This window comes from Hetaerina americana, unplaced genomic scaffold, assembly GCF_022747635.1.
Source record: "Hetaerina americana unplaced genomic scaffold, ioHetAmer1.1.p SCAF_32, whole genome shotgun sequence".
NCBI classification, from domain to species: Eukaryota; Metazoa; Arthropoda; class Insecta; order Odonata; family Calopterygidae; genus Hetaerina; species Hetaerina americana.
The window spans coordinates 194,950-210,430 of record NW_027286897.1 but is presented as its reverse complement, the minus strand read 5'-3'; the positions used below and the strand labels follow the sequence as shown (position 1 = coordinate 210,430).

General features: G+C 39.8%; 1 protein-coding gene across 1 annotated transcript in view; it reads right to left on the bottom strand.

Moving 5' to 3' along the window:
- The window catches only part of Sema2a (Semaphorin 2a), a 1,147,864-nt gene extending 1,135,146 nt beyond the window's left edge, over nucleotides 1-12,718 (bottom strand). Inside the window, exon 1 of the mRNA XM_071589072.1 lies at nucleotides 11,796-12,718. Within this exon, the coding sequence (XP_071445173.1) occupies nucleotides 11,796-11,985 (190 nt within the window). The 5' untranslated portion in view covers nucleotides 11,986-12,718. The remainder of the gene's footprint in view (nucleotides 1-11,795) is intronic.
- Nucleotides 12,719-15,481: the final 2,763 nt, after the last annotated feature.

Genomic DNA, 15,481 nt, shown 5'->3' with positions numbered 1-15,481 from the left:
CGAAAGAATGAATGCTGTAACGGCGGAACGGAACGCTAAGGCAGGCGTGGTGGACCCAGGAGAGAGGAAATTCATACAAAGGTTAAAAGATGCGGAAAGAACAGAAGGGATAAATCTGACATGAGAAATGAGAAAGGAAAGGAGAGAGAATTACCGTGGAATGGAAAACTCGTGGTGGAAAGAGAGATGGTAAAAACCGTTGGAAACGAGAACGAGGAGGATAAACCCGGACGGGAAAATAAGGACAATGAGGAGACGGCGGAAATCTGAACTGTGAAGAGTTAAGTGGAGGAGGGAAGGTAAAGAGTTTGACTTCCATCTCATAAAAGCTTTTATTAATCACTCACGGCGTAGCACGTGTTTCGGGCGTCCGGCGAAGAACTTGCAAAGTCACCCATTTGGGGATGGGCTCCAAAATACCCTCGAACGGATATGAATAACAGTGATGGACGGTAACTAAGGCGTCGTCGGCTCCCACCCCTTCCCCACCAAAAATAACGGCGTACATGCCATGATTTGCTAATCGCTACGTCATTGGTCGACAGAAAATTTCAAACTGGGATTTTTTTCAGTAACATGACACGACGCGTTGACTATGTAGCTTCTCATTCAGAAGAATTCTGTGACGACACGACGTATCCAATACATCTTTTTGAATTATGAGTGATGTAGTAGGATTATCCCCATCAAATACAGAAAAGTCCTTGATTAATCGCCCTATACGGTTTCTTCCTTGGTATTATCCATGGTTGAAACCTTTCATCATCCCATTGCCCTAATCTAGGATTCTAGATAACAGCTACGCTGTTGAATATTTCCAAAAACTTGCACTGATTTCTTAAGTCAGGAGGATAAATAAGCAGCCAAATTATAATAAAAAGTTGGCAAACACCATCTTTCTAATTTTTAGTAAAGTAAATTCTTTAGTAAACCCTGATTTAGTTATTTTTAAAATATGTCTACCCTACGATATATTGTTCCATTTTGATATTTTCCTAATGTTGGTTGTTTATAATAAAGAAACAACAGGGGTAAAATATTAACTTTCATATTATGCGTACGAGAGCAGCGGCGGTTTGGACATAGTATTTCTACAGAAATAAAATTGTCAGATACATCTTACTACATTGACGTACAAGTACAAGCTTTCAAAAAGCAGTCGAAATCTTCAATTTTTTTCAAAAATTAACTTTTTTACTTTTTGGAAAAAGCATTCAAAGCCTTAACCTTGCCATTAACATATCAACACGTCCAACTGAGAGCGTATTTAACTATAAATACAGTAGAAGATCTTTCTAGCATGCTGACACGTTAGCTCTCATCGTCAATGTTCAAAAGAAAGATGAATGTCTCACCGCACAGGCACGCACTCCGTCTGCCGTCGGACCAAAGGAAATTAAATAAATACATACATGTATATACATGAGGGTCGCGGTAATCCAGGGGTAAAGGGTTAGGCTATTGACCGGAGGGCTTCAATAAGGTTTGATTCCCAGACACGCCATCAAGGGTACTCTCACCTCCACCCAAGCTGTGTGATTTTTCGGGTACCAGATCTTCATTAAAACAGTAGTCCGTGTAACAAACCAATTTATATGCTGGTTTATATAAATATAATTGTACGCATATATATATATATATATATATATATATATATATATATATATATATATATATATATATATAACGGGCTGACACAATATAACACAAATAGAATAGAATAGCAACATTTAAAAGGACACTCACACGGTAAATTGTTCGAGCTTTCGGCCCTCTCAGAGGCCTTCTTCAAGTGAGCCACTGAGAGGGCCGAAAGCTCGAACAATTTACCGTGTGAGTGTCCTTTTAAATGTTGCTATTCTATTCTATTTGTGTTATATCGTGTCAGCCCATTATTGTGCCGCTCGTGTGAGTTTAGTTTTTCCGTACAATCGTTATATATATATATATATATATATATATATATATATATATATATATATATATATATATATATATATATATTTATATATATATATATATAAGCAATTTGACGAAGCTAATGCAGAAGTTACCAGTAAAACGAAAAATTTCCTTAGTAAATCAGCGCACGCAAATTATTTTGTAAAAATATGATCATGGGGAAATAAACAAGTCACTTGTAATCTAAAGCCTAGCTTAAAATAGCGCAGAACTTTGGCTATAAATACTGGATATTCGAGATATATCACGGAGGGACACAGCAGTCCGAGCGACATTTACGCGTAATTCACAACTTTAGTCTTGATTTTCCGACGAGTAACTCTATAAAATGAACTCGATTGGTGCAAAAAATAATTCAATTTCTCAAATCAAATATTCGAGGAGAGAAGGGAAACCTCGTTGTCAATTAATTTATTAGAGAATATGTCACTACATCAGCCATGAATGCGTCAATTTTATTTTCCATAAAAATACAGGGAATGAATCGACAACTATGTGTGTTCATAGGAAAAAAATATCACCTTAGATAATCCTCTTAAGTGTACAGATTCATGCATTCATACATATGTATCGCTGCAGTGCCACGGATGCAAATGGATTATGAAATAGGGGTGAGAATGAAGCAGGTGCCACGAACAATTCTATATGGCAATGGCTCCGATGGGATCCAGGAAAATTCCAGGATCCAGGATCATTTTTATTGAGCCAAAAAGGTCGGGATGAACAAGAGAAACTCGGGATTCTTCCAAATAGGGCTGTGTCGAAAAATAGAATGCGATGTGAAATGTTCATTTGATATCTCTTGATATCGCGCCACCAAATAATGTGATTTTTCTAGGCGATACCTAAATACGATTTTGTTTCACAAATTTAGGTCAAAAGACATTCTAAACATCGAACTATATTGCACTAAATGTGCGATATCAAAGAGACGCTGGCAGCGAGTCGTTTTTTTTTAGCACAACATCCATCTTGATGTCATTAAATTTTACTATATCTACCTATGCAGTACAATAAGACACGATGTGTGTACCAATCGAAATGTCGTAAAAATTGAGATCGAAATGCATAAACACGCTACACGCACATTGATATACAAATTATTAGTGCGAAATTAAATGCGTACATTTAAAATGCAACGACCGGATCTACGACTGTGCACCTTTGCTCGTTCATCCTATTTACATCCCAAAGCGACGGGAAATGTTAGGAGACGTATGGAAGGTGCTCGAAACATAAGGTACTCTCATTAAAATTACTTTGAAGAAAGATTCAACTGCTCTGGAAATGGAAAGAAGTTGAATGGACAGGAAAGAGACATTTCAAAGGGAGAGGGATGCAACTTGGAGAGATGAAGGTTACTTAGAGTAATGTTATAAATATACCGAGGATAAACAGCAAATTTTTGTTATTCAATCTTTACTTGTTTGTATATTTTTCTCACTTCCTATGTTGATGAAGAATCTTGAATGCCTTGATTGTGGAAAGATAGAAAACGTTTGATTAATAATTCACGGCAAAAGGGTAGCTATGGCACAAAACTTTATCCGGGGAGTTAGGTAACTAAGTATAACTTCACAGATTTTTATCGTCCTTGAAAAATACCAGTCTCCCGACCACCACCGCACTCCCTTTCCCTCCGCCCTGCCACCTAAACCGCTGGACCGGAAGTTCAATCGAGAACGACGCCCGCATCTCCGCAACCTTGTCTCACCCCGCGCGCGCACATTTTTCAGCCGAGATTCTCACCTAACCTTCTCCCCTCCCCGCCTCGCTCCTCACCAATGTCCTTTCTTTCGCTTGACCACCCACACCCTTCCTTTCCCTTTCCCATCACAACAGCAATAATAGCCCTCACCCTCTCACCCACTCCCCCAAGCAGCCCAATTCCACCTACACCATCACCTCGCCCCCATCCTCACCAGAACCCCTATACGCCATGGAACGACTGGTTGGCAGCGAGAGAATTGAGTGCAGGAGAAAGGGTTCCCGGAGAGGGGGCGCGGCTTTCGGTTGGTTTTGTGAGCTGACTACCCGGTGAGCGAGCGGGGTGGAGTGAGAGCATACGTCAGCAGTAGGGGGGGGGGAAGGGAGAAGGGATTGTTTGAAAGCGGGGTGGGGTGAGTTCCGTTGAAGGAAGGCCCGAGAGGGAGTGGCAGCGGATGTCTTAAAAGCCCCTTTATTAAGGTCAGTTACATGAGCACGGCCTGAAACACAAAAAGGGATCTTAAGCGCCCATCGAGGAGCTCTGGCTGGTGGGTGGGGCACGGAGATTTTCACGCATTCACCAAAGGGTCGTACCTCGCGCACACAGCAACTGGGGCACCTCTCCTCGAGCGCACTCGTAAGAGTGGAGGTGCGGAAAAGGAAGGAAAGGGTCTCGCGGGACACGAAGGAGGCGGCAATGCTCGCGCTACGCAGCAAAGCCTAGGTTTCGAAACCTAAAATCCACGGCCCTTTCCGTTAGTTCCACCACAAGCGGTGCGAAGAAGAAAAAGTCTGCGCCCATCTGAATTGAACGAAGTTATCAATTCGAAGAGATCCAACCTCGGCAAACGCGATGCTAGCGAGGAGATCGGTATGATCAGAGCCTTTCGGAATAACGGCATGATGATCAGGGCTATTTGAATAGCACCCCCTCAAAAAGTGATGATGGCGAGCATCCGGCCTACGAACGACCAATCCGCTTCGTCCCTCCAAGTAGAATTTAAATAACAGCGGCCTATTTCGATCACTGTAAATATCAGACCGCCGCATTTTTAAGCACGCTTCCTCTACGTATCAACTCTCTCCCAGGAACTGAACACCTGCGAGAAAGACTATCGAATCTTATGAACCACAGGCCCCATGAACATCAGATGTAAATATCTTTGATATTGACCATAAACATGCAGTACTAAATATAGCATCGTATATGCTCCACGTTCAAGGGTTCATTGTGGAACGTGGAGAATGATACAGACGAAATGCTTTGAACAACGGTCATCATTCGGTCAGTAAAGAGAATCATGCAGAATTCTGTTCACTGCGAGTTGATTATTCACTTAATTCGTTTGTTACTGGTGGAATTATAGAGTTTTTCGTGTGTCACTAAAAGATTATCATTATGCGACTACATTAGGCCTTCGGGGATCGTGGAAAGAAAGTAATTATATTGTACAGAATGAATGGTCGCTTTACATATTTCTCTGTAATATCTTATTAACTGTTTACAGTCGGCTGCTCCAGAGGGAAGAAAACTCCATAAATTCAACTATATGTGCATAAGAGAGAATACGCCATGCAAATTAATTTAAACATTTCTTGACACCAAATGACTTCGAATGTTACGCAAAAATTAACAGAGCGGCCGTAAAAGATGGCGTTCTTCTTATCATTTAAAAAAAACTGAAACTACATCCTCAAATACTAAGGTTGACATTGAATTTATTCACCGAAATGAAAAACAAAGAAATACATCTATTATTGGTCTTTATCCCATTTTCTGCAGCATTTTGGACATTCTAAGAAAGAAATGAATCACTTTTGGCCCTAACATATTTTGTCAACCAATTTCATCCACTCAACCTTGTAGTATTCATGCAGAACTTCTTGATTGGACCGATATTATTGGCATTACCTCGAATATAACTCACGTAAAATGACAAATTCACTTTTTAACACAGGATAAATCGATAGTTTCAAAATATTAGCATAGAAACGTCAAATTGTCATAAATATCTATAAGAGGTTTTGCAGGAGACAACGTAGCGAAAGGGGCTACTGAAAGAAATTTCTCCTGAAATCTATGTTATCAGCTAAGGAGAGAGGAGGTAAAAGAGTAGAAATCTCATAAATTTAATCACTTTCATCGAATATTGAAAAAAAAACTAAAATACCACGTTCAAAACTACGTCTTCGAGTACTTAGTAACTCATAATATTTTAGCCATCCAGACTAAATTTATCCCTCCCACCATGTAACTGTGCATTGATTGATCCCGAAGCGAGGTAAGCAGGTACCTATATCATATATATGAAGGCAGCCCGGCACAAAAAAGAGACAAAGGCAGGTGAGATGTCGGGAGGGAGTGTTCACTCCGGTCCTTCCCCGTAGTGTATCTCGATTCTCGCCTCTTTCGCAACGTTTCTCCCCGCCTACTTTCCTACTACTCGATCGCCTTCTCCTTGACCCATGGCCTCACTTAATCTTTCAATTAGGTCAAAGATGAGTTGATCGAAACTCTAATAATTGCAAAAGGAATTGCGGAGAATCAATGCGATCGCAAGCGCGGAAATAAATGGGAGTAACTAATGCTGTTGGCCCAAGCTCTCGAAACTCCTAATACGAGTAATTAAGCATTCAATCGAATGATTTTTCTGAGGTTATTAACAATCGAGCCAATTAATAACATCCATCATTCTTCAGAGTATATCACAAAAAGAATCATTACTGCCACTGCAGTTGGGAGAGAAGAATAGAGATACTACAAGTTTTTGGTTGGAATCAGTTTTAGGAAACCTTGTTAATAGTTAGATCAACGGAGATTAAAAGAAAATTTCAAAGTCATTAGATTAATTAAAATATGACCCCATCATTATTGATAAAAGTGATAAAACATCTTAATGATAAAAAAATTAGCTTTCTCTAGCAATGCGTACGAGAAAAACAACCAAATGGAATGTCAATAACAACAAGCCTATAAAATATCAATAACAGACATGGATATGGAAGCAGGGCACGATTAGGTTTTCTGATATACGAGTATTATTTGAGTTTTAAAGTATTGTACTAGCTAACCATTTATGATGAAAATTATGATTTAGAATATTTATCGTAATTTTCACTGTTCAGCCGAATTTTCCTGCCTACGTTAAGTCTGTTTACACAATTTTCCAGGGTTTGAGGCCCGCCTTGATCATGGTTGTTGTACAGATTGTAGCGATTCAACCCTTTGGATTGTGTCACACAGCTAGCATTTGCTAAAGATAGTATACAAGCATAACAGAACAAGGGACATCTATCATGAGTGAATGCATACAAATAAAAATTCAGCAAGTAATACTGGTGTGCTATCAACACCTGCCACGCGTTTTTTCGGGGTATTGTACGGATGTAGATGTTGTATCTCACAAGGTCGGTCAGACAATTTTCCACACCTACCCAATTACGTTGGAAGTTTCCTGCATCTGCGTCATATCCCCCAAGCCTCCAAGGGACGGGCAGTATAAGGGCATGACTCTCTTAACTATGGCTGCGGATAAATGAGAGTAGTCCGTAAAAAAGAGCGACTTGCGGGAAAATATTTTCCGATTCCGATTAAACCTTAGTCCTGTTTTGCTTCCTAATTGCTCGAGGAAATCGTGAGAGAAGTAAACACGAGTGCCACGTACGTATAAAATAATCTCGTCTCACTTGGTCTCTCCGTGACTGCAAGGGCATCCCATCCGAGTTCCTCCAATAACCCAGTCATAATTACTTTCTCCTCGTAACACGTTTTCACCGATCTGGTGGATCTCGTTTTAAATCTGCTTAATTACTTTTCCCTTCGGGATCATTAGGTATTCCGTTGGTCAGCAAATCTCAATTGTTGTTTGTATGCACTGCCCACGATATTGTAAAAGTGGCTTAAAAACACATTTTAATGCCTGAGAGATTATTGAAAATATCAAATTTGAAATATTATATCAATGTTCAAATTATATCAATTCTTTCTTTTGTAAAATAATTTAATCAACTGAAAATCGACATTTTAGAACTAGGGAGATATTTTTTTTTAATTGATCTCTAACACAAAACCTATAAAAACTAAAAGGAAACGGCGAAACAACTAAAAGGATATGCCCTTAAAGAACACATGATGTAGATAATATATACAAGAATCCTCAAATCGTTCGTTGAAACAATAATCGCTACAAGAGCGATATTATAATTACGTGCATGAGTTAAGGCTACAAAACCAAAAAGAGATGGTTAAACAACTCATAATTCAATGACGGCATTTCATTAATAGGAGCGGGCAACTTGGTAAGACAGCATAAAAAGCGCAAAATGTAAACTTTACGAGTGTGATTTAATCAAAGAAAATAATCTGAATCAAATATGATCTATTAATACATTTTGCAAACCCTAATGGATAATAACCTCTTCTACACTAGGTTTTGAACCCGATGATTTGGTTTGGAAAGATGGTCAGCAGAAACCTAAAAATATAATACATGTGACGTTCTATAATTTCAAATATAACACGTTCAAATGACATCATGGCTAGTACTGGCAATTTATTTTCTTTAAAATAAAGGAAATAAGAATTTTTCCTTGCCACTTGCCACTGATAGTTGGTTACAATACACCGGCATGATTTCTGATTATTTTTAAAGAAATAACATTAAAATTTTGGCATTCACTATCAGAAGACATAGTTTCATGTAAAGAAAAGGCTCATCACAATAGTTAAATAGTTTGTAGTAAGTTTAGTTTTTTTACCAAACCAAATATGTACAGGTATTCCATGTATTTGAGAGAAATAAATTCCTCACGCTTAATTCATTGGTTGCTGTTGCCTAAATGGTGTTCGACATTTAATCGTTTTTATCTTTCTAAAGCATAAAACTGAAATATTTTAAGAACTGATCCGCCAGGGGATCTAAATTAATTGACTATAACCGAAATGGAATTTAGCACTAGTCGAATTTAGTCGTTAGAGCGACGCTTCAGTATTTTAAGGATGGTTAGGTCGTAATGAACTGTTATTTTTAGTTTTAAAAAATTGCACAGTCATAATCTTTTTAGCGGCGAGTTTTATATTCGTATATTGGCAAAAAAATATCAAGAATTGCGACAGACTTGTTTGAAATATTAAAAAGTTACTAGCGAAACGTTTGCCATTTTCCATTGTAGAATGCACGAAAACTAACAACAATATAAATATGTATGCCGTCCAAATTATATTTAATATTCATAAAAATAACATAAAACATCAGCTTGAATTAAGAGGAACATTCGTAGTTAAAACCTTGTCGAAGCAAAAAAAAATGTGTTCCTTCACTCTTTTAAGACAGGTTTTTGAGAGGTTTGGAGGCAAGATGTTGAAAGAAAGGAAAAAATGAAATAATTAAAATAAAGTTTATTACGCTTGGGATTTTCTACCGCGAAATAAGCAGTTGCTGAGAATGAGGACTATATAATTCAAAAATCTAAGAATAGTGAATAATGATACCGGTAGTAATGTCTAAATGATTCAAAACTTACTGTTGAAGTATTATTACGTATTATTCTGATTAGTATAACTGCCAAATGAGAGAATGCCATTAAAGAACGAAGGAAATCTTACGTTTCTAAAGTCTGCGTTCGCACAAATATGCTTTGAGGTCCATCCAAAAGTCACGATTCACACCTAGTGCCATAAATTCAGCATCAGGTGTTATAATCTTTAAAATGAATATAGCGATAAAAAAAATTTAACGACTGCATTGAGTTTTACTAGACGATTATAATGAATATAAAGGTCATGAAAAATCCGGTATTTCACGCTCTTGATAGAACTTCCTCATATTTACTATAGGCACGAACATTGTACATCTGCTTATACATAATCATCATAATATTTCCAAAAACGTAACTACATGAGATTATTATCGAGTGCTTCCCTTAACGTAACATGAAAACAAAAATGGAAACGCAACGAAAAACAGTCAAAAATCCAGAAAAAAACAATTAAAACTCTAGTTTATTAAGTTGTAGGAATTTAAATTCCTACAACTAGGTTTCAAGAAACCTTCTATCCCCCGCAATTGCAAAAGTACTACACAGTTCATTGCTCTACGGATCTTATCAAAACTTATGCGGAAAACTTTTCAACTATTTTTATCAAGAATAATTTTATTTCTGAAATAAATTAAATTTAAAGGGTAAAAATGTCGAAGTATGTACCTTATCAATTCAACCACAAGATTCAAAAGTATATGATTTATCTGAAAAGGATAACATTCACGCATTATATGTTGCGAAAATATTCGTGCTTATTACACGACTCGTCCAAAATAAAAGTGCTGTTTTTAAGTTTACGAATAGACGAAGTTTTTGGATACAAACTTCTTCTCCTATGATTTTGAGATTGATTCAGAATATACGAGGATTCATTCCGTTACGCCAAACGAATGCATAATGCGAAATATGTCCGCTGCCGCAAACGTTAAAACAGAAACGAAAAAGTAATATCTCCGACATATTTGCGCGCACTATCATCCCCGTCAATGAGTAATAAGTTTCGATTAAATATGGTGAGCGCATGGCGAACACGTGAGAGCAACAAACCATCCCTCCATAAAATCCTTTCCGTCTCGTGAATTCTCCCGCTCCTCATTTACGTGGTCGGAGTCATTCGCAGGATGAGTCGCGAACGGAATGTGACCGGGGCGGTTAGGAATGCTTATCCAGACGCAAAAAGGGACGACCGGCTAAAGGCATCGCGGCACTGTGAAGGGGGGGGTCAAAAATATGAAGGGGCAATAGAAGAGCACGGCAAGAAATGAAAGCGTGAAAAAGGGATGGGGCAGTGAGAGCGCGAGAGTGGAGGCACGAATGAAAGGAGACAGACGTGCATGTAGGGATAGGCATTAATGTCACGCCTTGTCACTCATGTATACGCGAACGCAACTGATAAACCAAGCCGCAATCCGGTTACGATGACGAGAGCGGCACCACGAGATTACCGAGGTTTTAGAAGATCAGGCGACAGTTAATTTGATAGCAAAAAATAAAGGTATACTGATTACCAATGCTGAAGAATGAACAGAAAAATGCTGCTAACTAAAAAAGGGTAATTATGCACCCAGGTTCGCATTTTTTTTGACATCTGGCCTTGAATTATCTTGAAAAGTTTCCGCCACCTCCAAAGGTGGGTCCCTCAATATTGTGACACCATGCTGCCGCGATGTAAGGAGATGTAATTGTTCTAGTCTAGCGAACAATAGTTAATGCTTTGCTAAAGTCATCTCTTGTTAATATTTGTGACGTTATTAAGTCATGACCCAATCGACCTTGTCTCAAAGAACAAACTCACGCTATTATCATTCCTGATCAAATAACCAATGCTAGTGTTTATCCTTTAAATTACATAAATACCTAAAACTGGAAATAGGTTTTTTCAAGAAACTATTGATGGCAAGGAAGATGAAAGAAGCAAAAGCACTCTCTCCTAAGAGTAATGCGATATAAGAGGATGTTAATGCATTGAGGAATAAACATTTCTAAAGTTTATTCATAAAAAATCCTAAGTTCATCAGTAAAAACGCTCGTTCCTACAGTTCTTCACAATTTGCTATGGGGCATGAACAGAGTGTGCAATTATGTTTAACTTCTACTGCCACGAAATAGTTTATTTTTTTAATTCAAGGATTAAATAAGGTTCTCTCCGATAAAGGTAAGCATGACAAACAAGTTATTGGAAATATACCGCTCCTTATTTCCCACCCTGTCAGACCAATTTCCTCCCACGCTCATTATAAGACTTTTTCCGTAAATGGCCAGGACTTGTACCGCCGAAGATGTACTTATAGGATTCTGGGCACGCAAGCGATCCTTTATACGGCGAGCAGGAATCACAAGTCCGCCCGCGAGCTCATACGACGGAGCGGGAGGAGCGAGGCGGGAGAATTCGGCGGACGACGAGGCCGCAGAACCATGGAGGGCGGCGGGAGTTGGGTCTCTCCCGCGAGCGGAACGCCGGTCGTGGACAGGGCGAACGGGACCTGCCCGAGCGGCTGGCTAACGAAAACCGGCGCGATAGAGGAGCAGGAAAAAATCCTAAAAAGCTTAAAACTAGGATAATTAAATCAAAATTCTTTGCTTACCTCTGTGATGCCTGAAGTGATGCTGACCGCAGCACGGAGTCTCGTGGTAGAATCCCACGTGGTTCTCGTAGTCATTTGCTCTCCCCGAGGATGCCGGCAGGATTCCAAGCACGGAGATGACGACGACGAAGAGGCAGAAACGCATCCAGGTGAAAAGGATGGTGGTGGAAGGCTGTGGTTGGTGAGCCATGGTTCCTGACGATGTTTCTTCAATTAGAATTATACTCTTATGCCTCTCCTTTTGAAGCGAAAGATTGCCCCAATGGAATCTCGAACACACCAACACCGATCACAACAAAACAACGAAAAAACAAATGATCCACACGTCACTCGGAAATCAACAAAAAAGAACACTCCTGTCGTTTACTGCATTCCACAAATAAAAAGTTTTTATCTTTCTCAAGCAATTCACTTTTTTGTTACAATATTATCTATTCCAAATGTACCGACAAGGTGAAGTGCCTTTTCGGTTGTTGTTTTGAAAACAAAATAGGAAAATTCAAAAAAAAAACTGAAAACAGAAACCAATGATTAAAATAATACTGTGCGCCCGTCTCCTACGAAGATGGTCATGTCACAAAATCCTCATGTGATTGAACTACGGTGTGCAAAATGGCATGTGGTAAGCACAGGGTGTCAAATTGTGCTGCGACCCCCCTTTTCCCCTTCGAAAATTTCCTCACGAGAATGAGGAGTACTAAGAACCCATCGGTGGAGGAAAAACACAAACAGCGTCGGTTATGTGGCAGATGGGATTGACACCAAAGGGGTTATCGGGCCGGTACAACGAGGACACTTTCGGCCGGAGAAGGGATTCGGTCGCGTGTCTCTTGGAAAAATCGGCGGGAGAGAGTGAAGAAGACGTCCGAAGACTAACGTGCGATCACACGGAGCTCTATGGAGTGACGACACAGTTCGGTGCGAGAACGTTTCCCGACTGACGTGGAGGGGAACAGTCGCAGCTGCCCTCCGATCCCCCTTCCACCACTATTCACTCCCCTCTCTCAAGAGCCACCCCTCCCCCTCCTGCCCCCACCCCACCGCGTTCTCACACCCTACACACCTCCAGCTCCGCGGCTGACTCCCCTCCCACACTCGGGCTCCCCTCTTCCGCCTGTTAGGATGCCATACTCGCCTGGCGTGCTGCCTTCCCCTTTCCCCCTCTCCACTTCTCCGCCACCTAAGCTCCCACCCCCTCAAACGTCTCCTTCTCTCTCTCTCTTTCTCTCTCCCTATCTCTCTTTCTCTCTCTATCCGTTTTTCTCTCTCTCACCCGCTACCCTCTCCGCCCGCGCCGGTCCCATTCCACCATCGCCTTCCTCCCACAAGCCTCTCCCTTCCATGGGACTCCGCCATTGTGCGGGGAAAGCCGATGATGGTCGGAAGCGGCCGAAAACTATTAAGACGGCCTCAGCGGAGCAGAGGTTTTCGTGTGGATAAAAAGTAATGGTTAAAGAGTCTGCCACCGGAAGATAAAAGAAGCCAATGTCCACTCGATAGCAGCAGACTTCTGCAAAGCAGCGGCCCGTTGCCTCACGAGTGTGTCTGTCGCCATTTTAAATGATCATTAGCTACGTGAGCAACATGACTGATTATTTCGATAGCTAGGGATGATTATAACTTCATGTCGCGACGCAATAAAGTCCAAAATAATCAGTGGAGAAATGAATAATGATCTCGGTGCAGGTGTTCGAAAATTAGGAAAATGAATCGTCTCTCTAAACTCATAAGCAAATTGAAAGATTTTATACCTTTCAATGCCGTAGTTTAACGGCATAAACGTGTTTTTAAATACCTGTAGGTCCTACCGTTAACAATGATTTTGAACTTCACCTCTCTCGCATATATATATATGTAGGTCGCGGCAGTTAATGGTAAAGCGTTGGACTACTGATCGGGGGCCCGGGTTCGATTCCCGGGTAAGCCTTTCTGAGAACCTGCAGCTCCACCTAAGCAATGTGATTTTACGGGTACCAAATCTTTCGGGGAAACCATAACCGGCACAGGGAAAGGAACTGGCCCCCCTACCCTGATTTTCACACTCCGTCGGGCTTTGCACTGGGTGGTACTCTATCATTACCTATCAAACCGACCTTCGGGTTGATAGTGGATTTAATGTATATCATGTTAGCACTAGCGAACAAAAACAAAAACAGAAACCCACAAAAAGAAAAGAAACCCACAGGTTTTCGAACTTTCGGTGGTCAAGCCACCTTTCTTAAGGAAGAGAAGGAGGGAACTGAGCATGTATTTTTATATATAAATAATATACATACATACATATATATATATATATATATATATATATATATATATATATGTACACATATATAACCTGTGTACACCATTTATCATAAAAACAGTAATCAAAATCATCCCGAAGGTCAGTTTGGTACGTAATGGTAGAGATCACCACTCTTAAGTACTAAGCCCAACGGGCTCATCCAAGGGTAGGGGCCCAGTGCCCTTCCCTATGCCAGTTAAGGTTTCTCAGGAAGATCTGGAACCCGTAAAATCACACAGCTTGGGTGGAGCTGAGGGTGCCCATAGACTTACCCGGGAATCTAACACGGGACCCACCGATCACTAGTCAAACGCTCTATCTCCTGGACTACCGCGAGTTAGTCTGGGAACTGAACCCGGGCCTCCGGTCATTAGTTCAACGCTCTACCCCTGCACTAATATTCTTAGACCAAATAGCAAAGGAGTAGTAAACACATTGTCAGTGTAATCTAATGAAGAGCTCGTTGAGAGGCTAAAAAATTCTTGAAAGCAAAGTTGTCACTCATATTTTTGGTAGGAATCAGCAACAGCTTTTATCATAAAAAAATCATTTCACTAAAGACTTCATAGGTCGATTCCATTTTAATATTTGCCTGGTAAATGAAAACCATAGGATGCATTAGTCGCAAATGCCTATAGTAAGGACGCGATCCACACTGTAAAAGTAATTAATTTGGTACGCTGTACCAGACAAATATTTACTCATCGAGTCTTTAAAAATTTAATAATTTGTCCTAATCGAAACAATGTTAGGAATATATCTCATTTTTATTTTTTTTACGGAACGGAATATTATGATAGATTTTCTCCGGAAGGCTGCCCAATATCAAGAAACAGCTCAATGCAAATTGTAGTGAAAACTAACATTTGCATCAGTCAATGCGCATATTTCTATGTACCTTCAACCTTTTATGTGCTTATATTTTGTTAAAATTAGTGAAGGATCAATTTTAACTACGAGGGCATCCTGTAGACAAGTTTTCAGCTTACGCATAGAGCAATTTTCTCTCATGATAAAATAATTTCTTCATGATAGACAACATGAGGTATTTTTTAAAGGAGCAACTACTGTATAATTGCGGATTTAATATATCCTTCTATCCTCAAGTCTCAAATATTCCAAATACTTGCGCTTTGCGCGCAAAGCAAACCTCTTTTAGGCTTTACTGCATTGAAAAAATATCAATAAAATTAAAACCGGTTGAAAATTACCCGACGATGTCAAGAGTCAATAGTAATAACTGTAAAACTTTCATAGCTGTGCCTTAATATAGTGGATCAATGAAGTTTGCCACTTTAATACGGTTATTTGATGCCTTGTATCTCCCATAAGTATCATAACACTTCTATATTTTGATTGTCAAGAATTGTGATCAAGCCCTCAACCAGCTGTGTTACATGTG